We start from the raw sequence: 20746 nt of genomic DNA, 5'->3' as shown, positions 1-20746 counted from the left end.
TCTGTGCACATTGGTCACCTCTATGGAAGGCCCAAGTTACCCCCTTGGGCAGGGAGCAGTGTATGTGAAAGGTAGAGCATGTACTTGTGCAGGTGACATGCCCTGGTAGTGAATTACAGCCATTTTCGTTTTAAACTGCTTCAAGGCTATCTTGCTCCATAGGCTATCATGGGGGATGCTGGCTACAGTGGCTACCAGCATATCTTCCCATTGGAACAAGATAGGACATAACAGTCTAGTATCCCTGAACTCAGAATTTAATAACATATCTTTTAGGAAAAGTTGTTTTTAAATCCTGTCTTTGAGAACAGCACTTTTAGAAAGTTGCTGTTCTCTTGTCTGACCTTACTGTGTGCCTTGGCCTGTTTGTGAATTGACTGTCTGGTTTGAGAGTGACAGGGGCTGGGGATTCCCCAGGAGGCTGGCTGAGTCAGCCCTAGGCTGAATGACCGCATTTGCAACTTGAGTGGTGGGAGGAGATAGCACCTGGGCCTGAATAGGGCTATGCCTGCCTTCCACAATGCTGGCTCCACCTCCTGCTGGGCAGCTGACGATCCTGCCCCTCACTCTGAAATGAAAGGAGAAGCCAGAAAAACAAAGTGCTCAAGGAACACCCAGAACTGGTTCAGACCGGGCTCAGAGCCCTCCTGCACAAAAGGGAACAAAGACTTTTAGGGGTATAAGTACAGGACTCCTGCCTACAGAAAATTAGATCATCCTGGAATCAAGAAGGAACCTCTGCCAAGGAGAAAGCTGAAACCGAAGAAGGAAGACTGTCCTGCTGTTGCTCTGCTGGAATGACCTGCTGTTGCTTTGTTGCCAAGGAGAGGGGAAGGACTTTGCTTTGTGCTGTGTCCACTTGCTTGAAGGAATCTCCACGTGCCTGAGAAGAGCTGGCTCCCTGTTTTGAAGTCCCAGGAACAAAAGGACTTCACCTCCAACTTCCCTGAACTCTACTGAGAGAGTTCTGTCCTTCCTGGAGTGTGTGGCCCATGTATGGTGTCTCTGGAAGTTGTACCTGTGTTGGGGAGCTGGAAACCAAGCTTTTAAAGACTTTCTGCATTTTTGTCGCATTGCTCGCTTGTGGAGCGCATCCCCGACCGTGCGAGGAAATTCCCGCCGCTACGAAGGCCGAGATCGGCCGTCGCATCCTTCGTTTGCGGGACGCACCAGACCGGTGCGGGAAAGATTACCGTCGCAGCGAGTGTCGTCGCAGAGCCTGTCGTCGCTGGGTGAGACCGCCGCACCGCTTGCTTGCGGACCGCATCACGTCGCTGCGAGTGTCATCGCAGAAGCCATCGCATCAAGGAGCTGAGAGAGAGAGATCATCGCTGGTCCACGCATTGTCGCCCCGGAGATCGTCGCAACTCCAAAGATCATCGCATCGTGCCTTTGCGAGAGAAAACTTCCTACGGAACCTACGCACCGGAATCCATACAAGTCTGCCTTCCTCCCCATACAGACCGGATTTGTCGCAATACGCCCGCTGCTGCAGCGGGCTTGTCGCATCGCCTCCCCAGGGTCTCAGGAGCAACGCATCGCTTGTTTTCCACCGCACCAGCTTCTGCTTTGCAACTTTGTCGCATTTAAAAGGTACTGTTGGCTAAACGTGACGCAACTGTGAACTTTTCACGCAACTGTGGATTATTTTATCGCAACCTTAAGAACTCTTTTGCAACCATAGTCTTGAACTGTATATGTTGGATTTTTATCGTTTTCGTCTTGTGTAGTTTAGATTAAATACCTTTTATTTTTCTAAACTGTTGTGGAGTCAGTTAGTGGTGTTTTCACTGTGTTACTGTGAGTGTTGGTACAAATACTTTACACATTGCTTTTGGATAAGCCTGTCTGCTTGTGCCTAGTTACCAAGGGGGTGAGCAGAGGTTATCTAAAGAGTTTCCTCCCTACCCTGACTAGAAGCAAGGGTCCTATTTGGACAGTGGTACCTACCTCTGGCAACTAGAGACCCCCAGTTCTAACACTGGCCAACATTGAAAAGCACTTCTCCTCGATGTCAGCATTAACAGTACAAGCAGTAATTCATTGGCAGTACTCAGGATAATTGACAGACAAATGTGGTCAGACATCTACCATATTTAGATCGTCTACCAGATGATGCCGAAGCCAAAAAGATTCTGCAAGAAGGAGAGCATGCCTCCTCAGAAACCATTGACTATGCCATGGAAATTGCATCCAAAGATTTTAGACAGCTAGCAGGAGTGGCAGTCTTACGGAGGAAGGGGTAGTTGAAAGGCACTTCTTTTCGACGAGAGGCGCAAAGCAAAATTCTAAACCTGCCATATGATGGGGGAAGCTCTTTCCGGTAAACACATTGATGAGGACCTCCAATCCATAAAAATGTATACAGATACCGCTAACTCGTTGGTTAATCTGTGGTACCGAAAAAATCCTTTTTGTGATGCAAAAGGAAGAGGGCAATTTGCTTACAGAGGTAGTTACCAACCATACAAGTATCCAACATACCAATTTGGGTCATAACAATTTTCACCTACAATACCAACCACAACATCCTCCTCAAGCAGCCTACACTAGACAGAACCAGAGACGAAAGCTGGGTCCACAGGGCAAGGACACAGGAATACAACAGTGACAGACTAAAGGCACCCACTACAACTCCATCTCCTCCGGTATGTCTCGGAGACAAAACATTCAGTCACCTCCTGAATGGAAGAAAATAACAGACCAGTTGGTATTGGATTTGATTACCTTTGGTCACACACTGGAATTCCACCACCTACTTCACCCCAGAAGTTCCCGCCAAAACTTGTGAATCTTCCCAGGTTAGAAGTCCAGACCATGCTCAACCAAGGGGCCATAGAACGAGTCCCTGGCAACCAGAAGGGAAAGGGTTTCTACTCTTGTTTCTTTTTGGTCAGAAAGAAGTCAAAGGAATGGAGGCAAAGCCTGGATTTAAGAATATTTAACAAATATCTCAAGAAAACAGACAATTTAAATGCTCACAATTCAAGATATCCTACAACTTCTGACCCAGGGAGATTATCTGACAACATTAGATCTCTAAGATGCTTATTTTCATGTCCCAATTCGTCTACACCATCGAAAAATGTTAAGGTTCACAGTAGCTGGCAGACATTATCAGTTCAAAGTCCTCCCATTCGGCCTGATCTGCCTGGCTCCAGTAGCAGATTTCCTAAGAAAAACACCAAGTATATCCATACCTCGACGATTGGTTGGTCTAGGCGTCTTCCTATCGATCTGCACAGAGGTCAACCAAGGCGGGCTTTCACCCTTTCAACAAACTAGGCCTTATCTTGAACCCACAAAAATCAGCCCTTCAGCCGTCCACAAGGATAACATTCCGGGGGGTGGCTACACTGGATTCAGTGCAGAACAAAGCATATTCAACTCCAGAAAGGCTAACAAGATTGCTGTGTTTGGCCTGTTTAAGGTTAATAAAAAAGTCACTTTCAGTTCACCTTTTCAAATCTCTGGTAGTCCCATGCATTCCTATGCCCTGTTCTGCCGACTCCGGATGCGGCATAAGAACTGAACAGACAGTGGATCCAAATGCAAGAGCAAACCGGCGATATCGTTAGTGTCTCCTCCAGAATATGTACAGCACTTTACTGGTGGATTCAAGAGGCAAATCTCTCCACAGGCCTAACATTCGTACCCCAAGTTTCCCGTTCATAATAGCAACAGATGCACTCTAGGAGAGCTTAAAAAGCTCAGTGACCTTGGACATTCTAAGCCTGGAACCTGCACTGGATTGCATCCATCCTCCCAGGCATGTTACACCCCTACCACTGATGGCACTGTTGAAGACAACACAGACTCAGTTCTTTGTCAGACTGGTGGATTTCTGCTTCTCCAGGACAAAAAGAATGCAAAGGTAGGCTCCAACGAGAACCACGTTTACTAATGTGCTGCAACGTCAGATTCTACTGTTCTTCAGCTCTCTTGGGCATGTACACCAAAGAACTGGTAACTTGCCTGAAAAACCTGCAAAGTTTAATACCTGCAGGAATATAGATCTTTAGGTAAACAGTGAAGAAAGGGATGATTGCCTCGGATAAGTCCTTCTGTGTTGCAAAAGTTTAGGTGGACAAGTTCTACTATGACTTTCACGGAAACATTTCTACTGACAAACATTACCGAGACTCCTCAACCACAGCAAAAAATTGTGGTCCTTACTTTCCTGCTGTTGAATCTTTATATCATAAGAGGATGTTGAAATTCAATACATCAATACATGAAAAATGAGACTGATACACTTAAGTTGGTTAGGTTTGTAAAACAGACAAAAAATCCAATTTAACGGCAATGGCAAGACCAATAAAAAGACCCTCATCCCATACTGGAAAATGCATAAAAGGAATAATAGGAGTCCCTTTGCTTTAAAGACAAGAAACGGAAACAGAATATTACCAGCTGCATCATTTGACCACCTAAGGGAAGGATTGTACCCCCGGAAATATTCTCCCTCGTCCTGCTGCCTATGATGAGTAGATCAGTGAGGGGATGTGGATTGGGAGTAATACTTCATCTGTTTTCCCTTGTTGCAGAAGATAATGAGAGATAGATGGGTACTTAATATTGTAAATAAATTGAGAACAAACTCAATGTAGTGTCCACCCTGCCCATTCACTGTTCAAGACTTAAAGATCGATTATCATGGGCCAACTGAAGCACACCTTTTAAATCCCTTTTCTGAAAGAACCTATTAGAGTTGGTTCCATAATTTCAAAGGAATTCTGCATCACATTCCTGCAGAAGTAGATGAATGTGAGAAATTGCCAAGAAATGAATGCACAGGCTTATCTGGCAAAATCACCCCTTTCGTTCTTTTCTACTGAAGTGTATCTCTTTATTTCTTCCATTTAGGGCTTGATTACGGAGTACCTTGTAAAATAACTACTCTTTTGCAAACCACTGTTCGCATCAGGTGTCAGAATTGTACATTTGTTGGATTTTACCAACATTCAGATTATTCACCCAATAAATTTCAGCAGTCCAAACCTGCCAAAATATTCAGTTTGAAAAAGGTCCGATAAATACCAGGACATTCTGACTTGGGTGCTATAAGCACCAAAATTTGCCTTTTATGGCTTAATTTTCAGGACAACAATTTTAATTGCCATTATTTGTCGCATCTGATGAATAATGATCCTCAGGATATCATTATTTATTGAGTTTGATGAATAAGGGTGCAGATACACAGGACTCTTAATACCCACATGCCTGTCAAATGTATTATTTTTCATTGTCCCTCGAACAATTATTTTTTTGAAAGCCTAAGAAAAGTTTTTACCCCATTCAGAAAGCCTTATTCTTTAGAGCTTAACGATGTCATATTAAAATGAATGGGCCTCTAATTTGTATAAGAACATTTTAGATATTGTCCTTTGTGGTATCTATTACGTCTACAAGTGGATTTCAAGTTCTCTTTCCAGGCGAACCTTAAATGCGGTTTCATAAAAGCAAGGCGCCTATTATTATATTTTTCCCTTCCTATGGTAAACTCAACTTTTCACCTAAATCATTACCTTTTTTGGCACAAACGGCCCTTCGTACAATAGAGTCTAAAAGTCCACCTTTGAAAAGGCAAGCAAATTGCAACAAACCATTTGCTATTATCACATACATGGTTTTCTCAGAGTAGACTAGGTGTACAGAATCCTGTATCATAGCATACTATTAAACAAGCATTCGCATAGCCAATAGGTCTCGCTTTTGGGACCTTATGAGTATTTAGTTATGCAGCGCAATATCCTTGGTGCAACAAGAACTGTTGCATGGCTAAACCTTGTACCTTATATGTGTTTAGCCATGCAACAGTTAATGTTGCAGTAAGGATATTGCATAACTAAATACTTATAAGGTCCCAAAGGCGAGACCTGTTGGCACATGCCGTATTCTGAGCTTCAACACAATACAGACTGTAGTTTGAATGAGTCCATTTTAAAAGCATGGTCTATCCCCAAACTTCAAATAACATGCAGTGAGGAATGGAATCTTCCAACTGAAACCGTGACCTTTGCACCCATTCAGATCATTCTATTAATTCATTGCCCCCCGGGATAGCGGGAAAGTGTTTTTTGTTAGCGACAAAAGCGAGATCTAAACGCTTATGTCCAGATTTTCAAGCCAGAGAACAATAGTTCCCGTTCTGCATCTGTTTGAAATCGATGCAGCCACCTGGATCACATCTGTTCTGAAACCTTTCCAGGTGCAGACAGCACCGTTAGTGCCAGTGTCGTCACATAAAGCAGTAGTAGAAGCAACAGTAGGGTTCTGAGCGGAAGCAATAAGGGATATAAGCCCACAGCTGTGCTGGCTGGGTTAAATGGGAACTGTGTTTAGGGCCATCAGTATTCAAATTGCATTCATACTTTGCTTTAGAGGAACTACATTTTGTTTACCCTTTTCATTTATCCACTGGAAGAAGTATAGTGGTTGTAGTTTGCATATTTCTCAATTGTCTCAACATTTGAATTGTTATGCTTCCATCACCATCCCCTTTTGTACCGCTCCTGAATAGAATCCAGCACAGTGAACAGGTTCCAGAGATTTTATGAGTGTCCCTGAAGGTTCTAAAGGTGTGCGAGTGGGTTGTATATGGGGGTTTTCCAATCTGTGGTATGAGCAGAGGGCGTTCTACTCTATCATGTAGTACAAGCCTAGGATTCAAATCCAACAAATTATTTTGGATGCACCTTTGAGGCCAGTGATCTGTTTGGTGTATTATTTAAATTGTGCATTTTTGAAGACATGTGGAATTTATACTTCAACTAATTGTGAAAATCCGCTGCACTCCTGAAGTAAACCAAAATGTTCAGTAGGGTATACCAGGAAGGTTTAAATCTTTTAGGGTGATCAGGATGCTGCCCTTACTGTCCAAGAAGGGCAGGAAGTAAAAGTACATGCAAAACCTTGTAAGCACAAGGTGGTTAACCTGAGCACTCCTATGTGCTGGATGAGCAAAAAAGGTAATCAACGGGTATAGTGATCCAAAGTTTTATTCACTTTTTCACATTGAATTAGTAGAAAATATATTCACAAGTTGTAATCCAAATGATCAAGGTGCTCCTCATGTAGAAATGACTGAAGCAAATGTTTTGTCACATCAAAGTGTCCAAAATTTCAATACAGTGGCATCATTTGCATAAATCCAATCCCCAATGCATTTCGAGCCGGTGGCTCTTCGTCAGGGGGTATATGCTGTGAACAAGTAAATAGAAGGTACATCAGTCAGGGGCCGAGAGTGTTAGAGAATAAACTTGCTAATAAGATCAGAAATGAAAACAGAAGAAAACCGGAAGAGTATATCCACATGCAGGTGCAAAAACGAAAAGTGGGTGATGCCAAAAACTCAGGTGAATTTAATAAAGAAATAGGAGAAGTTAAAGTGCGTCCTTCATCCGACTAATGCGTGAGGCTGCTGAAAAGGAAATCTAGGTAGATGGTGATATGAATGGAAAATACGTGTGCACGTGTACCCAAGTGTCACGAAGTGACCGAACATCAACAAATGTTGGTGAAAAGATACCACAACATGCTTCCGAAAGACGGAGGAAACTGACGAAACGCTGTGCGACAGAGTCACAAGGTGCGCAAATAAACGTATAACCCAGTGAGGTCCACACTAAGAAAATGCAGACTGTGAATTATACTAAGGACCGACTCGTGACCAGAAGTGCTTACCGAGGTTCTCGTGGTTAGTAGGTGCAATAACGGCTGCAAGACGCCATCGGGTGAACGCGTTAGCGATGAGTGATTCGGCGCATGCGCTTTAACGTGTAAGCTGAGTAGTAATCAAAAACGGACTCGTTCCCAAACAGTCCGGTGAATGAAAATAAACAAAGGAGTGGTTTAGTGGAAATGTAAACATAGAAAATGAAATTTAACGGAGCTGTGTGAAAAAGATGGTATGAAAAAGCAGTGTGAAGAATAATGAGGGTAAGAATTCTACGAGAAAACAGCAAAAGAAAAAAGAAAAAAGCTCGAAATAATAAGGAATAGTTGTGGAGGACAAAAATCAAGCATAAATGTGGTACTAGAAAGGGTGCAATCGAAAGAGAGAGTACAATTGAATATGTCTGGTGGGGAAAAAAAGTCAAAGAGTATAAACCATGATCTAACTTCAAAATAAAAGAAATAACAGTGCAATTCATATATGCATGCACAAAATGTTGAACAACCAGCAGGCAATATGTCGGTCCAGAGTATAAAGTTTTTCAAAGAAAGCTGCTAAATTCCAGACATTCGTTGAGTCCTTTTGGCACGGTCGTACCAAGTTTAAAAATCCAAAATAGTTCTCGTTGTAATAAGTATTTCTTGGGGTCAATGCCCTCCGGTTTGGCAACTGTTTCAAGAACCAAAAAACGAATTTGACTGTTGGTGTGGTTTTGCTGAGTAAAATGAGCGGACACACAAGATTTCAGATTTTTGTTTCTAATGTTGCTCCGATGTTCATTTAAACGTGTCTTTATCTTGCGCTCCGTTTTCCCAACATAGGGTAATCTGCATGGGCACTTTAAGAGATATACCACGTTTGTGGTGTCACAGGTTGCATTGGTTTTGAGTGAAATCTGTTTGCCAGAACTGGGATGGTTGATATTTGTCCCTGGAATGATTTTCAGTTTTCCCATACTTTCTAAATGAAACCTTATAACAGGTTCAATAAATGTTGTATAGTGCAGCGAAGGATATGTGTGGCAGATCACCACGTAGCTGCACAATTTTCTTCAACCTCCTTGTATGTAGTGGGTTGTTTGAAATACTTGAACAACCTTTTGTAGGTGAATAGCGAAAAAAAAATGCATGTGCCTCCTATCGATATAGATAACTTTGCTTTATGCTTGCCATACCACGGTGTGTGACTTTTACGGGTGACATCCTGCAAGAATCTTCCTGGAATATAAACCTTTGGGTGCCCTACTGAAGAATAAAGTAATATATCGAATATTAAAGATGCTGCTAAATAATGCACAGGGAGACGTAGTCCTAATGAGTGAATTTGATTGGGAGGAAGCACTCGTGTAACCTACGGAGGCTGCAGTTAAGTCCAGTTTCTGCCCAGTGCAGTTTTGACTCCTGCATAGTGTGCTAGTCCTTCGGTGCCAAGCTTCTTTTGCCACCTCTACTAGGAAATCTTCCTTGCTCGATAACAGTAATAAGACACCCTTATGCTTAGCCCGCGCTCCTCTGCCACCATATGCTGGCATGTCTGCAAGGGCAGACCCTACCTTGTACCTTTACCAACTGGGATGGCATCCAATAGTTGTCTCCCACTACATCCTGACCATTTCTTTTCCATCCCCGCTCCCCTCTTGGGCAGTTCCTCTCTGGGTCCTAGGATACAGTACTGCTCGATGCCACTCAGGGCCCAGGCTGGGCGCTGGCACAGGGCAGCCTGGGCGCTGGCACAGGACGGCGGCTGTGAGTTGTCGGCGGTTTGAAGCCGGGGTCTTAGGCTGCGCAGCAGGGAGAAAGTGAGCTCCGCTGTGTCTTCTGCGGGTGGGGCGGCAGTACTGGCAGCGCAAGCTGGCCTGTACTCAGTGTTTTTTTGTGCGATGTGATCCCGCAGGGAGGGGGGCTCGAAAAGCGCTGAAACTTGCAGTCTGCAGGAAGTTTTGACAAGGAAATTACCCAGAGGATGCTCGAAGCAATTTGCTGCTTGGCGCGGAGTCTGGAAATCAGGCGTGGAGTGAGAGTGCAGGGGTGTGCGCGAGGCAACAGATCTAATAAGGCGCATCTGCAACAGATAGAGTGGGAGGGGGCCCTGGTCTGACGGACACCGTGAAACTGGAACTATCACTGATGTTTGGTAATTGCAATTATATAGCGCTTACTACTTCCGTTCTCCGGTAAACCACTCCATGAATTCACTGCAGTTTTGTTGTAGCAGGTCAAATTATTAGAACATGTAACCAATCGGTAGGTGGAATAAAAAACAATCATTGGCCATAAAAAAAAAACGCGAGTGGTGACGCCACAAACATTGGCCAGCAGGGAGGAGGAGGGGGAGTGGCGTGCCTCACTGGTTAGAAGCGACAGACCCGAGAGCAGAGGACGGCCCGGGACCAGGGTTCAAATCCCGACGCGGCAGGGTCGTGGACCAGGGTCAGCGGACTCGATAATTCTCACCTCGGTGCCTACTCTAACCAGGGATCACACTCGGCAACTCTGGGCATTAGCTTGCCTCATCTCCACAACGGCCCCCCACATACGCCGGGGATGCCTGGTTCACCTTGGAGATACCCAGTAGGGACCATCTCACAGGGAAAGCCAGGACGGTTCCCTAGCGGTCTACTGCACAGAGATACTCCTTCGGGAGTCTATTCTAGCGCGTTGGAAACCCACAATTAGAAACCCTCAATTAATTAATTAATTAAAAATCCAAAGCTATTTCAAGAGGTCTTTTTGCCTATGCAGCGCATGCGCGCTACGTAGGCGATACCTAAAAAACAAACGGACCTTTGGCTGGCAAACTTAAGGCCCATTCTAGCAGAGGTTCTTAATGTTCTCATTCAAGACATTTGTAGGGAAGTCTCTTGTAGCACAGATCCTATATTTGATCTGCACTTTTCTGTTTCATCCGACTCTTAAGCTGATACCTTGGTGGGTTTTTCTGTTAGAACTTAAATTTCTTACTGATTGCATAGGACATGATAAGAAAGTGCTGTCTCAGGAATTCGTAAGGTGCTATGTCCACTTTTCAATTTAGTTACGGCCTCTATTAGAGGCACATGTTCCCTTTTGTTTCACAGTTTACAAAACAGTGGTGTTTACAGTTAAATTTACGCTGATTGATTTGACTTATTAGGTGTTTTTAAAATGCAACAGAAGGTAGAAAATGTTTGCCTTTTAGAGGTGTGTTTTATGTATTTTAGTGGATTTTCAAATTAAAAATATATTGTAAAAGTACTTGAGGGATTTCCTCCGTCTGTTTAGATATTCAATGTTTTTGGATTCAGAGAGAATACCCCTGTCGAAAAAGAAGCATTACATGTAAGGAACGTTTCCTACTACTGTTACAGACATCTAAATATATTTTAAAGTGCCATCTTTGTTACTTTCCCCACTGGTAGAAAGCCAAAGCAGTAGACTAGTGATGACATTGAGCACTATGCATGTTTTTGAATATAAAGCATGTTCAAATGTGCATTAATTCATTTGACAACTTGTTTGATCACATACTCTCGACGCACTTCTTGCTCAACCTGTCGATTTTGACTATACCTTATATTTTAGGAAGCATTCTTTGATAAACTGAAGTGTTTTCTTCAGCTAAACATGCATATGTATATGTCCTCCTAGGGGTATCCTCTCTGAAATGTTATTCCTGACTTGGTGAGATTGTTAATTAGTATAATTATGACACACATTGATTTAACATTTCTGTATTAATTATGAACTGGATATATATTCTTAGATAGACTGTTCTCTTCTTAGTATTGCCCTCATTTTCCAATTACTACAATTGTACTCTGGATTAACCAACAATATTGGGTCTCCAGGGTACCCATTGTTTATGCACGGTCTAATTAGAATGCATAATATATCACTCATATCAAAGTTATACACTTTCATTGAGTTTGTGAAGTCACATTCTGTTTGATGATTATTTAATTTGTGATTGCATATACAGGAAACAGCTGAACATGTGGATGGAGTTGCAAAATGTCCATGACGGCTACGGGTTAAGGTACCAGTGGGGTGGCTCCCATAGCAACAAAATGCTTTTGTGTTCCCTTGGAATCGACACCAGGAATATTGTAAGTGTACTAATGAAACGTCATAGCTAACATTTCAACCCCATTTTGCAGAGTCCTGGTCTATTCCTTTTTTTTTTTAACTCCATATCTCTTTATTGTAATTTTTTAATACAAGAAGTCAAGACGCGGCTGTGTCGCCACATCATTGCAACATACGTGGAGTACAGATGAGCTAGGTAAATTGCAGGAGACAAGACTCATCAAGTGCCTCACTAACCATTATTAGCAGGGCAAATTATCAGGTTGTCCATTGCATGGTAGGTCGCCAAATAGAAGAGCAAAGTACAAGAGGCCAAGAAACTAAAGGGGGCACCCGGAACATAGGTAGTGAAGTCCAGGTCAAGACTGGTAGTGTGCCGAGGTGTTTTGGCATCAGTGAGTTAGTAAGGTGTACCATCGGTGCTCCCTACAATAAGGTAATGGTGGGCCGAGTGGCTAAATAGAGCCCCAGCGGGGATGGCTCAACTTAAGAGCTGAAGCCACCAATACTCTGGCGGGTTGAAACAAGAATGCGTCTGAGGTATTGTTTCAGGGGGTCACCACACAGATTGGAATTTGGATTCTGTTCCATTTAAATTGTGGGAAAGCTGTTCCATCGCTGTGACATGCCATATACTAGACAACCACTGGGCTGCAGAGGGGAGAGTTATATTTTTCCACACTAGGGCCACAAGTTGCCTTGTGCCTTGGGCATGTAGCAAATAAGTGTCCAGCCAGCAGAGATCCTTGCTTTCAAGGCCAGGTTTTGAAACCCAAGAATGGCCGTGGTATAGGAAGGGGATAACCTACAGTGGCTTTGATATGGCTTATCACCTCCTTCTAGAAGGTAGCAATGAGGCTGCAATGCAAGACCCCCATATATGACAGAAGTCTCCTTGGTCCATTTTGCATCGTCAGCAAAGAGAGGACTTGCCAGGGTAGATAGTAGAGAGGCGGACTGGGGTGTAATACCTGTGGAACATGAGCTTATACGCCGTTTACCTGAGGGAGATGCTATGATATGTTTTGGGTATGCCGCGCCACAGTGAGTCGCATTGCTTTGGTGATGTGCCCTCCGTGGTATTGGAATGCCATGCCTACTGGTGGTAAGAGTGTGGGCAAGGGGGTGTATAGTGTTGGAGCGTGCAGTAAGTGTTAGAAATGAGGCCTTCCAAACCATCGTAGGTTCTCCCAAGCTTCTCGAAGGGAGCGGAGGCTCGCACGACCTAGGGGTAGACTGAGGGGTGTAGTGCCCAATGCCACAACTGAAAGTATTGTAGCCTAGCCGCCTGGGAAGGTTATAGTCTTCTTTGCACTGCTCGAAAGGCTCTATGGATGTTCCTGTGAAATAAATCCCGTCATGCCTACAGTCGCCATTAGTCCAGCCCTGAAAAGAGTGAGGGGGCAGCGCCGGGGATAAAGTCAGGATTGCGTGAGATTGGTGTACTGGGGAGGGAAAGGTAGTCAATCCCTTCTAATTGGCCAGTTTGTCCCATATGATAGAAATAGGGCTCTTGGGAGCACGTTTATTTTGACGACCAGGACCAGCTCCAACCATGAGAAGTGCAAGGATTTCAGTCTCTGAAGATCTTCCAAAATGGAATGGTGTAGGAGGGGGTGTCTATTCTCTTTAAAAATAGCCCGTTGATTAACTCCTTAGACCATATGTTTAACAAATAATTATATCTGTTTTAAAACACTGAAACTCCACTGTAACTGGGCAATGTTTTCGAAAACACTTGCCCTCTTTAGAATACGGGGTTTCAACTATCTTTCAAAAGGAAAAGGGTATTGTTGTTTATAAGCAGAATTGTAAAAATAAGCCTGTAAGATGTCAATCTGGTTGTGATCATTAAATTCATGATTAACAAATATCTGCAGCCAAGTGTATCAACCTGAAAGCACTTAACTGAAGACACATCTTCACTGTCGAAAAAAAACCTGGAAATATTTTAACATTACTTTTCTACAGCCATTGCCTATCTTTTCTAAAGTCTGAATAACATGATTATAAGAAACAAATGATCAATTGGATTAAATAAGTATTTCTTTAAATATCCTTTTTAAAAGGCAAAGAGGAATTCTGTTTAAAAAGGAAGCAGCCTTTTTAAAGAGGAATTTAAGGGGGCTGGTCCAAGGTGGCGCCCTTGAAGGAGCATTACCACGCCAATCACTAAGCTGCAAGCGGAACGGCGGGTTGTGCAGCACTTGTAAGGCGAGAGACAGAGACCGCCTTGTGCGGAGAAGGTGTTGTCTGTCCCGAATTGGCCGCTCCGGGCCTGACAGGCGAGTGGGGAAGGTGGAATGCCAAGCATGCGGGCCGCTACCACGATGGTGGCTTGAGTGCCCGACCTATACTGACGTGATCGTCTGAGCACAACGAACCACCAGACTGTCCCAAGGTGAAAAGGTGGAGGTGCACTGCAGATGCCTGTGGGGTTCGGGAGCTGTTCGGAGGAGGTGAGCAGTACCCAGGAGGATCAGAGGGGGTATGTTGCCCATCCTGAGGTGGCCTGAAATCTTTGTTGCAGTAGACTGGGCCTGTGGCGCCTGGAGGCCGCGACATCCGCACGCTTAGATGACTGCAGGGGTGCACCCTTCTGACTCCCAGCGTGGCCTGTGGTCCTACGAGGCACAGACGGGGGCGGCACATGACTGCCTCTGAGGTTCGGGAGCAGAGACCCCTCTTGCTCTGTTGACCGGTCGGGTGTGTTACCCGCGCCTATGGGTGCCAGAGGACGGGGGTTACCCTTGGTGGCGGCTCCCAGACAGAAATCTTACCCCCTGTATGCTGCCAACACAGAGGTGGCTTTGTCGCTCCTCTAACGTGTGTGAGGCCTGGCTGCTGGACATTGGGGAATGCTTTTGGGCAGCAGGCTAGAGACCTCTGGACTAAGTGATCATTACTGCACAGCAAACAGGATCCTTCCATTAGGAAGTTACTCTCCAAAACTCCCGCCAAAAAGCAGACCATGCAAAACTCCAGTGCACCGCCACACCGTTCCCTCCCCCCCCCCCGAATCCTCACAACCTACCAGTGTGGGAGACGAGTCGATGGCTACTCAAGGCTTCATTGAATCCCTCTTCTATACACTGCAAAATGATAGCGTGAATCTGTGCCAAGAGGTGGCCAGTGAAGATAAATAAATTTGCCAGGACGTGAACGACCTGGGACAGTGAGTGAACACGTTGAAACAAGGGGCTGATGCTAATGAGGAGGAGCTTGAAGCTTGCTGCAGCCAGATTCTCGAACTCCAGGACGAAACCCAGATCTCAATTACTATTTGGAGGACTTGGAAAACCGATCCTGCTGATCTAATATCCGTATTAAGGGGGTTCCAGTGCAGGCAGATGTGGGGAAGCTGGAAGATTATGTGCTCTGATTATTCCGTCATATCGTCCCTGACCATGCCAACAAGGAAGTATTCCTGTACCGCACTTACCAGGCTGGCCACCCTTCTGGAAAACCTGGGTTCCCGTAGAACATTCTAACAAGTCACCACAACTATCGCTAAAAGAAGTTGATTATGTCAGCAGTGTGGGTCTAACCCACATCCCGTTTTAAGGACCCAAGATCCGGCTCTACCAGGACCTCGCCTTCATTACATTTGCAACGACGCAGGGGCCTGAAACCCTTGACGTACAGACCATCGGAGGAGAGTCTCGGAGAGAGATCCACCCAGGTGACACAGCTTGCAAACAAGGGAGTGTCGACGGACTTGGTGGTCGAGTGAGGAATTGAAAGGTCCCATCCTTTCCGTGGTCACTACGCGATGGACACACTGATGTGTAGCCAGTCCTGCCAATGGACTGACCCTCTGTGCCGAGTAATGCTTGATTCCGGGGTGCAGTGCTTGTTGGTGCCCCCCTGGAGACTTGCATGGCATATCCCCCCCTTTCCCCTGTGGTGCAATTCTTCTTTCTACATATTTCCAGGGGGACGTCATTCAGGCACTCTCTGAGATTGTGGGCCGCTTGCTTTCCCTGTGCTTCTCCCTTCACAAAAAACGCTTTATGGTGGTATGCTTGTGTGCTCCTAACGATAACCAAGAATCCTTAATCAGCCAGGCGTTCGGGGACGTCCTTACTTCCGCAGACGCTAACTTCCTGATCAGGAGGTGCTTCAGTTTGCCACCAGAATCGCTTCCCAAACACTCCTTACAAAGGATAGGACCGACTGGGACATACAGCACACAAGGCTTTCAGTGGTTGAGTGAGGCGGGCTTGGTGGATGTGTGGAGACGCTTGAATCCTACAACTAGGGCCTACTCCTTTTTCTCAGCGGCACACTAATCTTCTGCTAGGATAGACTACTTCCTCACAACGGTATTCTTTTTTTTTTTTTGTGAACCTTTATTAGTAGTATTAGCATTTACAAGTATGGGCCTACAACCAACCCGGCCGGCCGCTAAGCAGAGCAAAAGTAAGGCAAGCAATATGAAAGTTCTAGCAGTTCGAAATCCGGGGTCATTAAAATACCAGGGTAGAACTTGTAATCCGGTGCACCAACTTGAAGCAGGATTTGAGAGGTTCATTTTCAAATAAGGAACTAAAAAAGGTGTCTCAGTCGCACACAGTCCTACAATACTGCGCACGAATCAGGATATCTACAAACAGTATAGGTACGACGGAAATATCGGGGGTAGGATACACAGAACATTAGAAATGCAGGCACATTCCCAGCACGTAGCAAGTCTAAACCCCACCCCTCAAAACTAAACAGATTGCAGAGACCATGAACGACGACGACACTAAAAAGTGAAGAGAGACTCAAGGGCCATAGAAACAAATACCGAACAAACACCCACCCCCCAACCCCCCACCCTGCACACCCTCAGAAGCCCATGGCCTACCCTCCCACAGCGTGCCTGTCGCCCTAATAGAGACCCGAAATATAGAAAGAGAGAGAAAAAGAGTAGATAAGCGGAGGAGGGCCCTCGATCTTGCCGCCCGACCCCGCCCCTCGCCCCTACGCCCAGGAAAATCCCAGAGACGAAGTAATACAGTAATGAGGAACATCAAGTCCCGGTCACAACAGTGATGAAATCCCGGTCAAACATACCCACTACACCGTCTGTCAATAATAAAGCCAATAGATTGTGAACCACATCATCCCTGACCCTTTCTGGCAATAGTACCGCCAGAAGTCCACTCTTCAATCGGTTCACAGAACAGCCCGGAAAGTCCAAACGATCTGGGCGGGTCGGGTCGGAGCATAGCCATGGAAAAATACAGCATCCCAAACCCATCCAAGTATCGGCAGCGAAGATCCGGTAGTATCGACGTCGTCCCCAAGAACCTCCGGAAGTTCACAAACAGTAGCACAATCCAGGAAAGGAGAGTCACACAGTCCGGCAATCGCCACGACATAGTTGGGACAGTCCGATATGGAAAATAGCATTTTATCTCCAATCGCCAGATGAACATGTGTCCCGAGGAGACAGCCACTTGTAGATCCATGTCGGCTCGAGCGGTCACGGGAACCGGGTCTTCCAGTGGCTCCCGGTACCCGGGCAGAACCGGGACTCCCTCCATGGACATAGCTGCGGGTTCATCTGCGGTCCCATGGGATCGGACTGCATCTGTTAGAGACGGCGAGATAGCGATGGCGGCCATTCTTCTACCCAGGTCCTGAGAATGCCAAATCAGGAACTCGTGCAAAACTGTTAGGGCAGCCAATACGTCCTTGGATGTGGGCTCCTGCGTATGTTGCAAGTATCCCAGCCCCCTCCGTGAAACAACTGTCCGACACGGACATGGACCGCATGGGGGCACCAGCCGCCATGTTAGTCAATGTGGCTCCGTCCCTCTTCACCTCACTCAGGGACCAGGCACCAGTGCGGGCCGCCACGGGACAGACCACCGGGGCTCAAAACAGTGAGGCAGGCTCCCCAAAGGAGAATCACCAAAAGGCTAAAATCCCTGCCGCACCCCGGGAGTCGCCCGCCTATATCGGGGGCAATCCTTGGTTATGCCTGGGCAAAGAGTTTGGGGAGGGGGCAGGAGTCATGTGCCCCCTCTGACCCCGCTTCGTCACATTACCCCTCAAGGGTCACCGTCAAGTGGACCGGGCCTTCGCCGCTATCAGTGGCCCTTCAAATCAACGGCACCCTCCGGCCGGCTCCTCACCGCCCCCCGCAGCCGTTGTTGTTGCAGTCGCGGCCGGATGCACGTCCAGGTCAACGCCCCGGTCTCTTCACCACGTGGGCCGCAGGGCAGTCGGGGACACTTCTCAGGGTCTATCGCACGCAGGAGCCGCAGGAGCAGATGGTAAGTGCTCGTTATTCTTCTCCTATTAAAGTATGCCTCCGTAGCTCAGGATAAACGCCAGGATATACGTGTAGGGCGAAAGGGTTCACGGAGCCGAGCGACTATGCGGCCATTTCGGATGCCCGCTTGGCTCCTCCCCCCACAACGGTATTCTTAATGCCTGTTGTGTCCCTCTCAGATATCGGGGTGGTAGCCCTTTCAGATCATGCCCAATCACTATTCCTCAATGCTTGTCCATTTGCAATATACGTTCACAATCATTGCGTCTTAAACCTAAACTCCTAACATATGAACCCACAATTAACGATTCGGGGCTATCTTGATTTGAATGACACCTTCCAGACACCAGTGGTTTTACTTTTGAATGCGCTCAATGCAGTGGTCAGGGGAGCATACATAACAGTAGCTGCACAACTCAACAAAGATTGTGAACACAAGCGTTCAGCACTTGAGGCTGAGGGAGCAGCACTTGAGAAGGCCCATAGAGAGACGGGCTCCCCCAAAAAAATGCAGGCAACTCACAATGGCGAGAAAGCAACTTGGGTTTCTAGACATGGATGCAGCGGAACACGCATTGCTCCGCACTGGACAGAAGCACCATGCACGGGTAACGAGGTAGGTAGAGTTCCCGCACACCGACCCATCACCGGCAGATCTCAAAAATCTCTACCTCCTTCGGCCAGGCAACAAGGGATGATGAAGAGATCGTGGAAGAATTCATCAGTTTATTCTACGCTGTACTCTACCGAAACACTCAATCCAACTCACATTGACTATTACCTGGTGCAGGCACACTTGACTAAGCTTCAGGAGAGAGAAGCGTCCCTACTGGACGGAGTCATCACTGTCCAAGAAGTTCTGGGAGCCATATTGAGACTCAAACCTGATAGGGCACCCGGTCAAGACTGGTTCACTGCTACCTTTTACAAGATATCTGCTCCCCAACTGACCCCCATGTTGACGAAGTTGTACAACTCCTTTACTTCCAAAGGCTCTATTACTGACATCATGAAATGTGCGTTACCAGCCCTCGCAAATCACTGCTCCTGCTTCTGGAAGAACTCTTAATGGTTTGGTAAGGCCTCAGGATTTAAGGGGAACCCCTGTAAGTCACTAGCCCCGCCCTAAATATCCCACAGATAAAACAGACTCCCCTGGCAGCGCTGTTTCCTTTTACTTGGGTGTCGCAAGGGATCCCATACCTATATATTCAACTCTTTTCTATCCTGGATAAAATAGCAACACACATATTATGAGGCTCTGCTTGTGGAGGCTCATTCCATGGTACAGTCTTGGTATGGGGGGTCCTATTTTATGGACCGCCCAGATAGCTGCGGTCAAGATTTCGCTGCTCCCCAAGATCCTGTACCTCATGCAGACTCTACCACTCCTGCCCCGCCAAATAGTTTACAAAAATTACGACCACTCATAGGGACCTTTGTATTGGGCAGCAAGTGCTCACGTATCTGCCTGTGGCAAAAGGGGGTCTTGGTATCCCACATTTGCTGAGATACTACCAGGTGGTGCAATTACGCTTCCTGGTGGAATGGAAGAGTTCGATAACTGAGAAGCATTGGTGACTATTAGACCAGGCAGAGGCGGGCGTCCACATTTGGAGATCCCGTGGCTCCTGCGAAAGCAATGACCCCTGGAGGTATATATCTCCCCTGTATTCCGAGGACACTTGGAATGTGGGATAAGTTGTGTGTCAGCCTTCTCCCCTCACGCCCGTTCTAAGGAACGCAGACTTTCCTCCGGCATTACATGGCATATCTTTCCTCCATTGGCATGAGGCTAACTATAAGAGTATCAGGACCTCTTGGACATTTGCGGCCTCGTTGGCACTATATCTCAATTCGCCATTGGGTGACACTCCTGCAGTTGCGTTCACACGCGATCAGACAACTTAGTTCCTTTGAGCGATGGCTCTTTTCACGGTAGGGTAATAAGCGCCTCATCTCTGATATTTACTCTTTCCTGCATGGGGACTCGAGCTCCTTCACCTCTCCTGCACAAACACGATAGGAGATGGAGCGCGAACGAAAAATCTCAGATAAGAATGGTTGGACATTCCAGAGCAAACATGAACATCTGCCTCCAGCGCATTTGGCAGAGAAACCTGTTTCAAGTTTACTCACTATTGGTATTTCACACTGGCGCTCATAGCTCGGTGGAGGTTCAGGATACGATGATCGCTGCTGGCGCCACATCGGTGGATCTAGAACTCTCACACATTTGCTATGGCACTTCCCTAAACTGCACCATTACTGGACAGACGTGCTTGTGGGCATTGATCAGATGTTTACCACAGAACTGCCCTGCTTCCAGAGTTACATTCTTTTAGACCTCCCTAACCCACTAACATATCCACTGAAGCCGAGGAGAGGAAGGGCTATTATCCTGGCACTTTGTGCCACTAAACAAGTTCTGCTATCTAAATGGGGCACAGACCTCATTCCCACCTACGTAGATTGGTTATATAAACTTTGGGACCTACTCAGTATGGAGAAGTTGACCTTGATCATGGAAAATACTATTCCAACCTTTGAACAGACTTGGTGACCATGTCTGAAATTTCTGTCTCGTACCCCTAGAGAACTTTCCTGCCCGGTGTATCTATGGGTACTTCGACCTCTGGTCACCTTGATTCCTCTCTAAGCCAAAATGGCGTCTAAACCTGGCTACTTAATGACCTGCACATATGCATCCTACTATTTTTATGTTCTTCTGTTCTC

At 46.1% G+C, this 20746-nt stretch overlaps 1 protein-coding gene across 2 annotated transcripts in view; it reads left to right on the top strand.

Annotated features, from left to right (window-relative positions):
* The window catches only part of AFTPH (aftiphilin), a 331590-nt gene that overhangs the window by 145195 nt on the left and 165649 nt on the right, over positions 1–20746 (top strand). For both annotated transcript variants that reach the window (XM_086927603.1, XM_086927602.1), the window contains exon 4: positions 11636–11762. In XM_086927603.1, the coding sequence (XP_086783729.1) occupies positions 11636–11762 (127 nt within the window). The remainder of the gene's footprint in view (positions 1–11635; positions 11763–20746) is intronic.

The sequence above is a fragment of the Lissotriton vulgaris genome, chromosome 6, assembly GCF_964263255.1.
Source record: "Lissotriton vulgaris chromosome 6, aLisVul1.2, whole genome shotgun sequence".
Lineage (NCBI taxonomy): Eukaryota > Metazoa > Chordata > Amphibia > Caudata > Salamandridae > Lissotriton > Lissotriton vulgaris.
The sequence above is the reverse complement of the archived record's forward strand: the minus strand, read 5'-3'. Positions and strand labels throughout refer to the sequence as shown.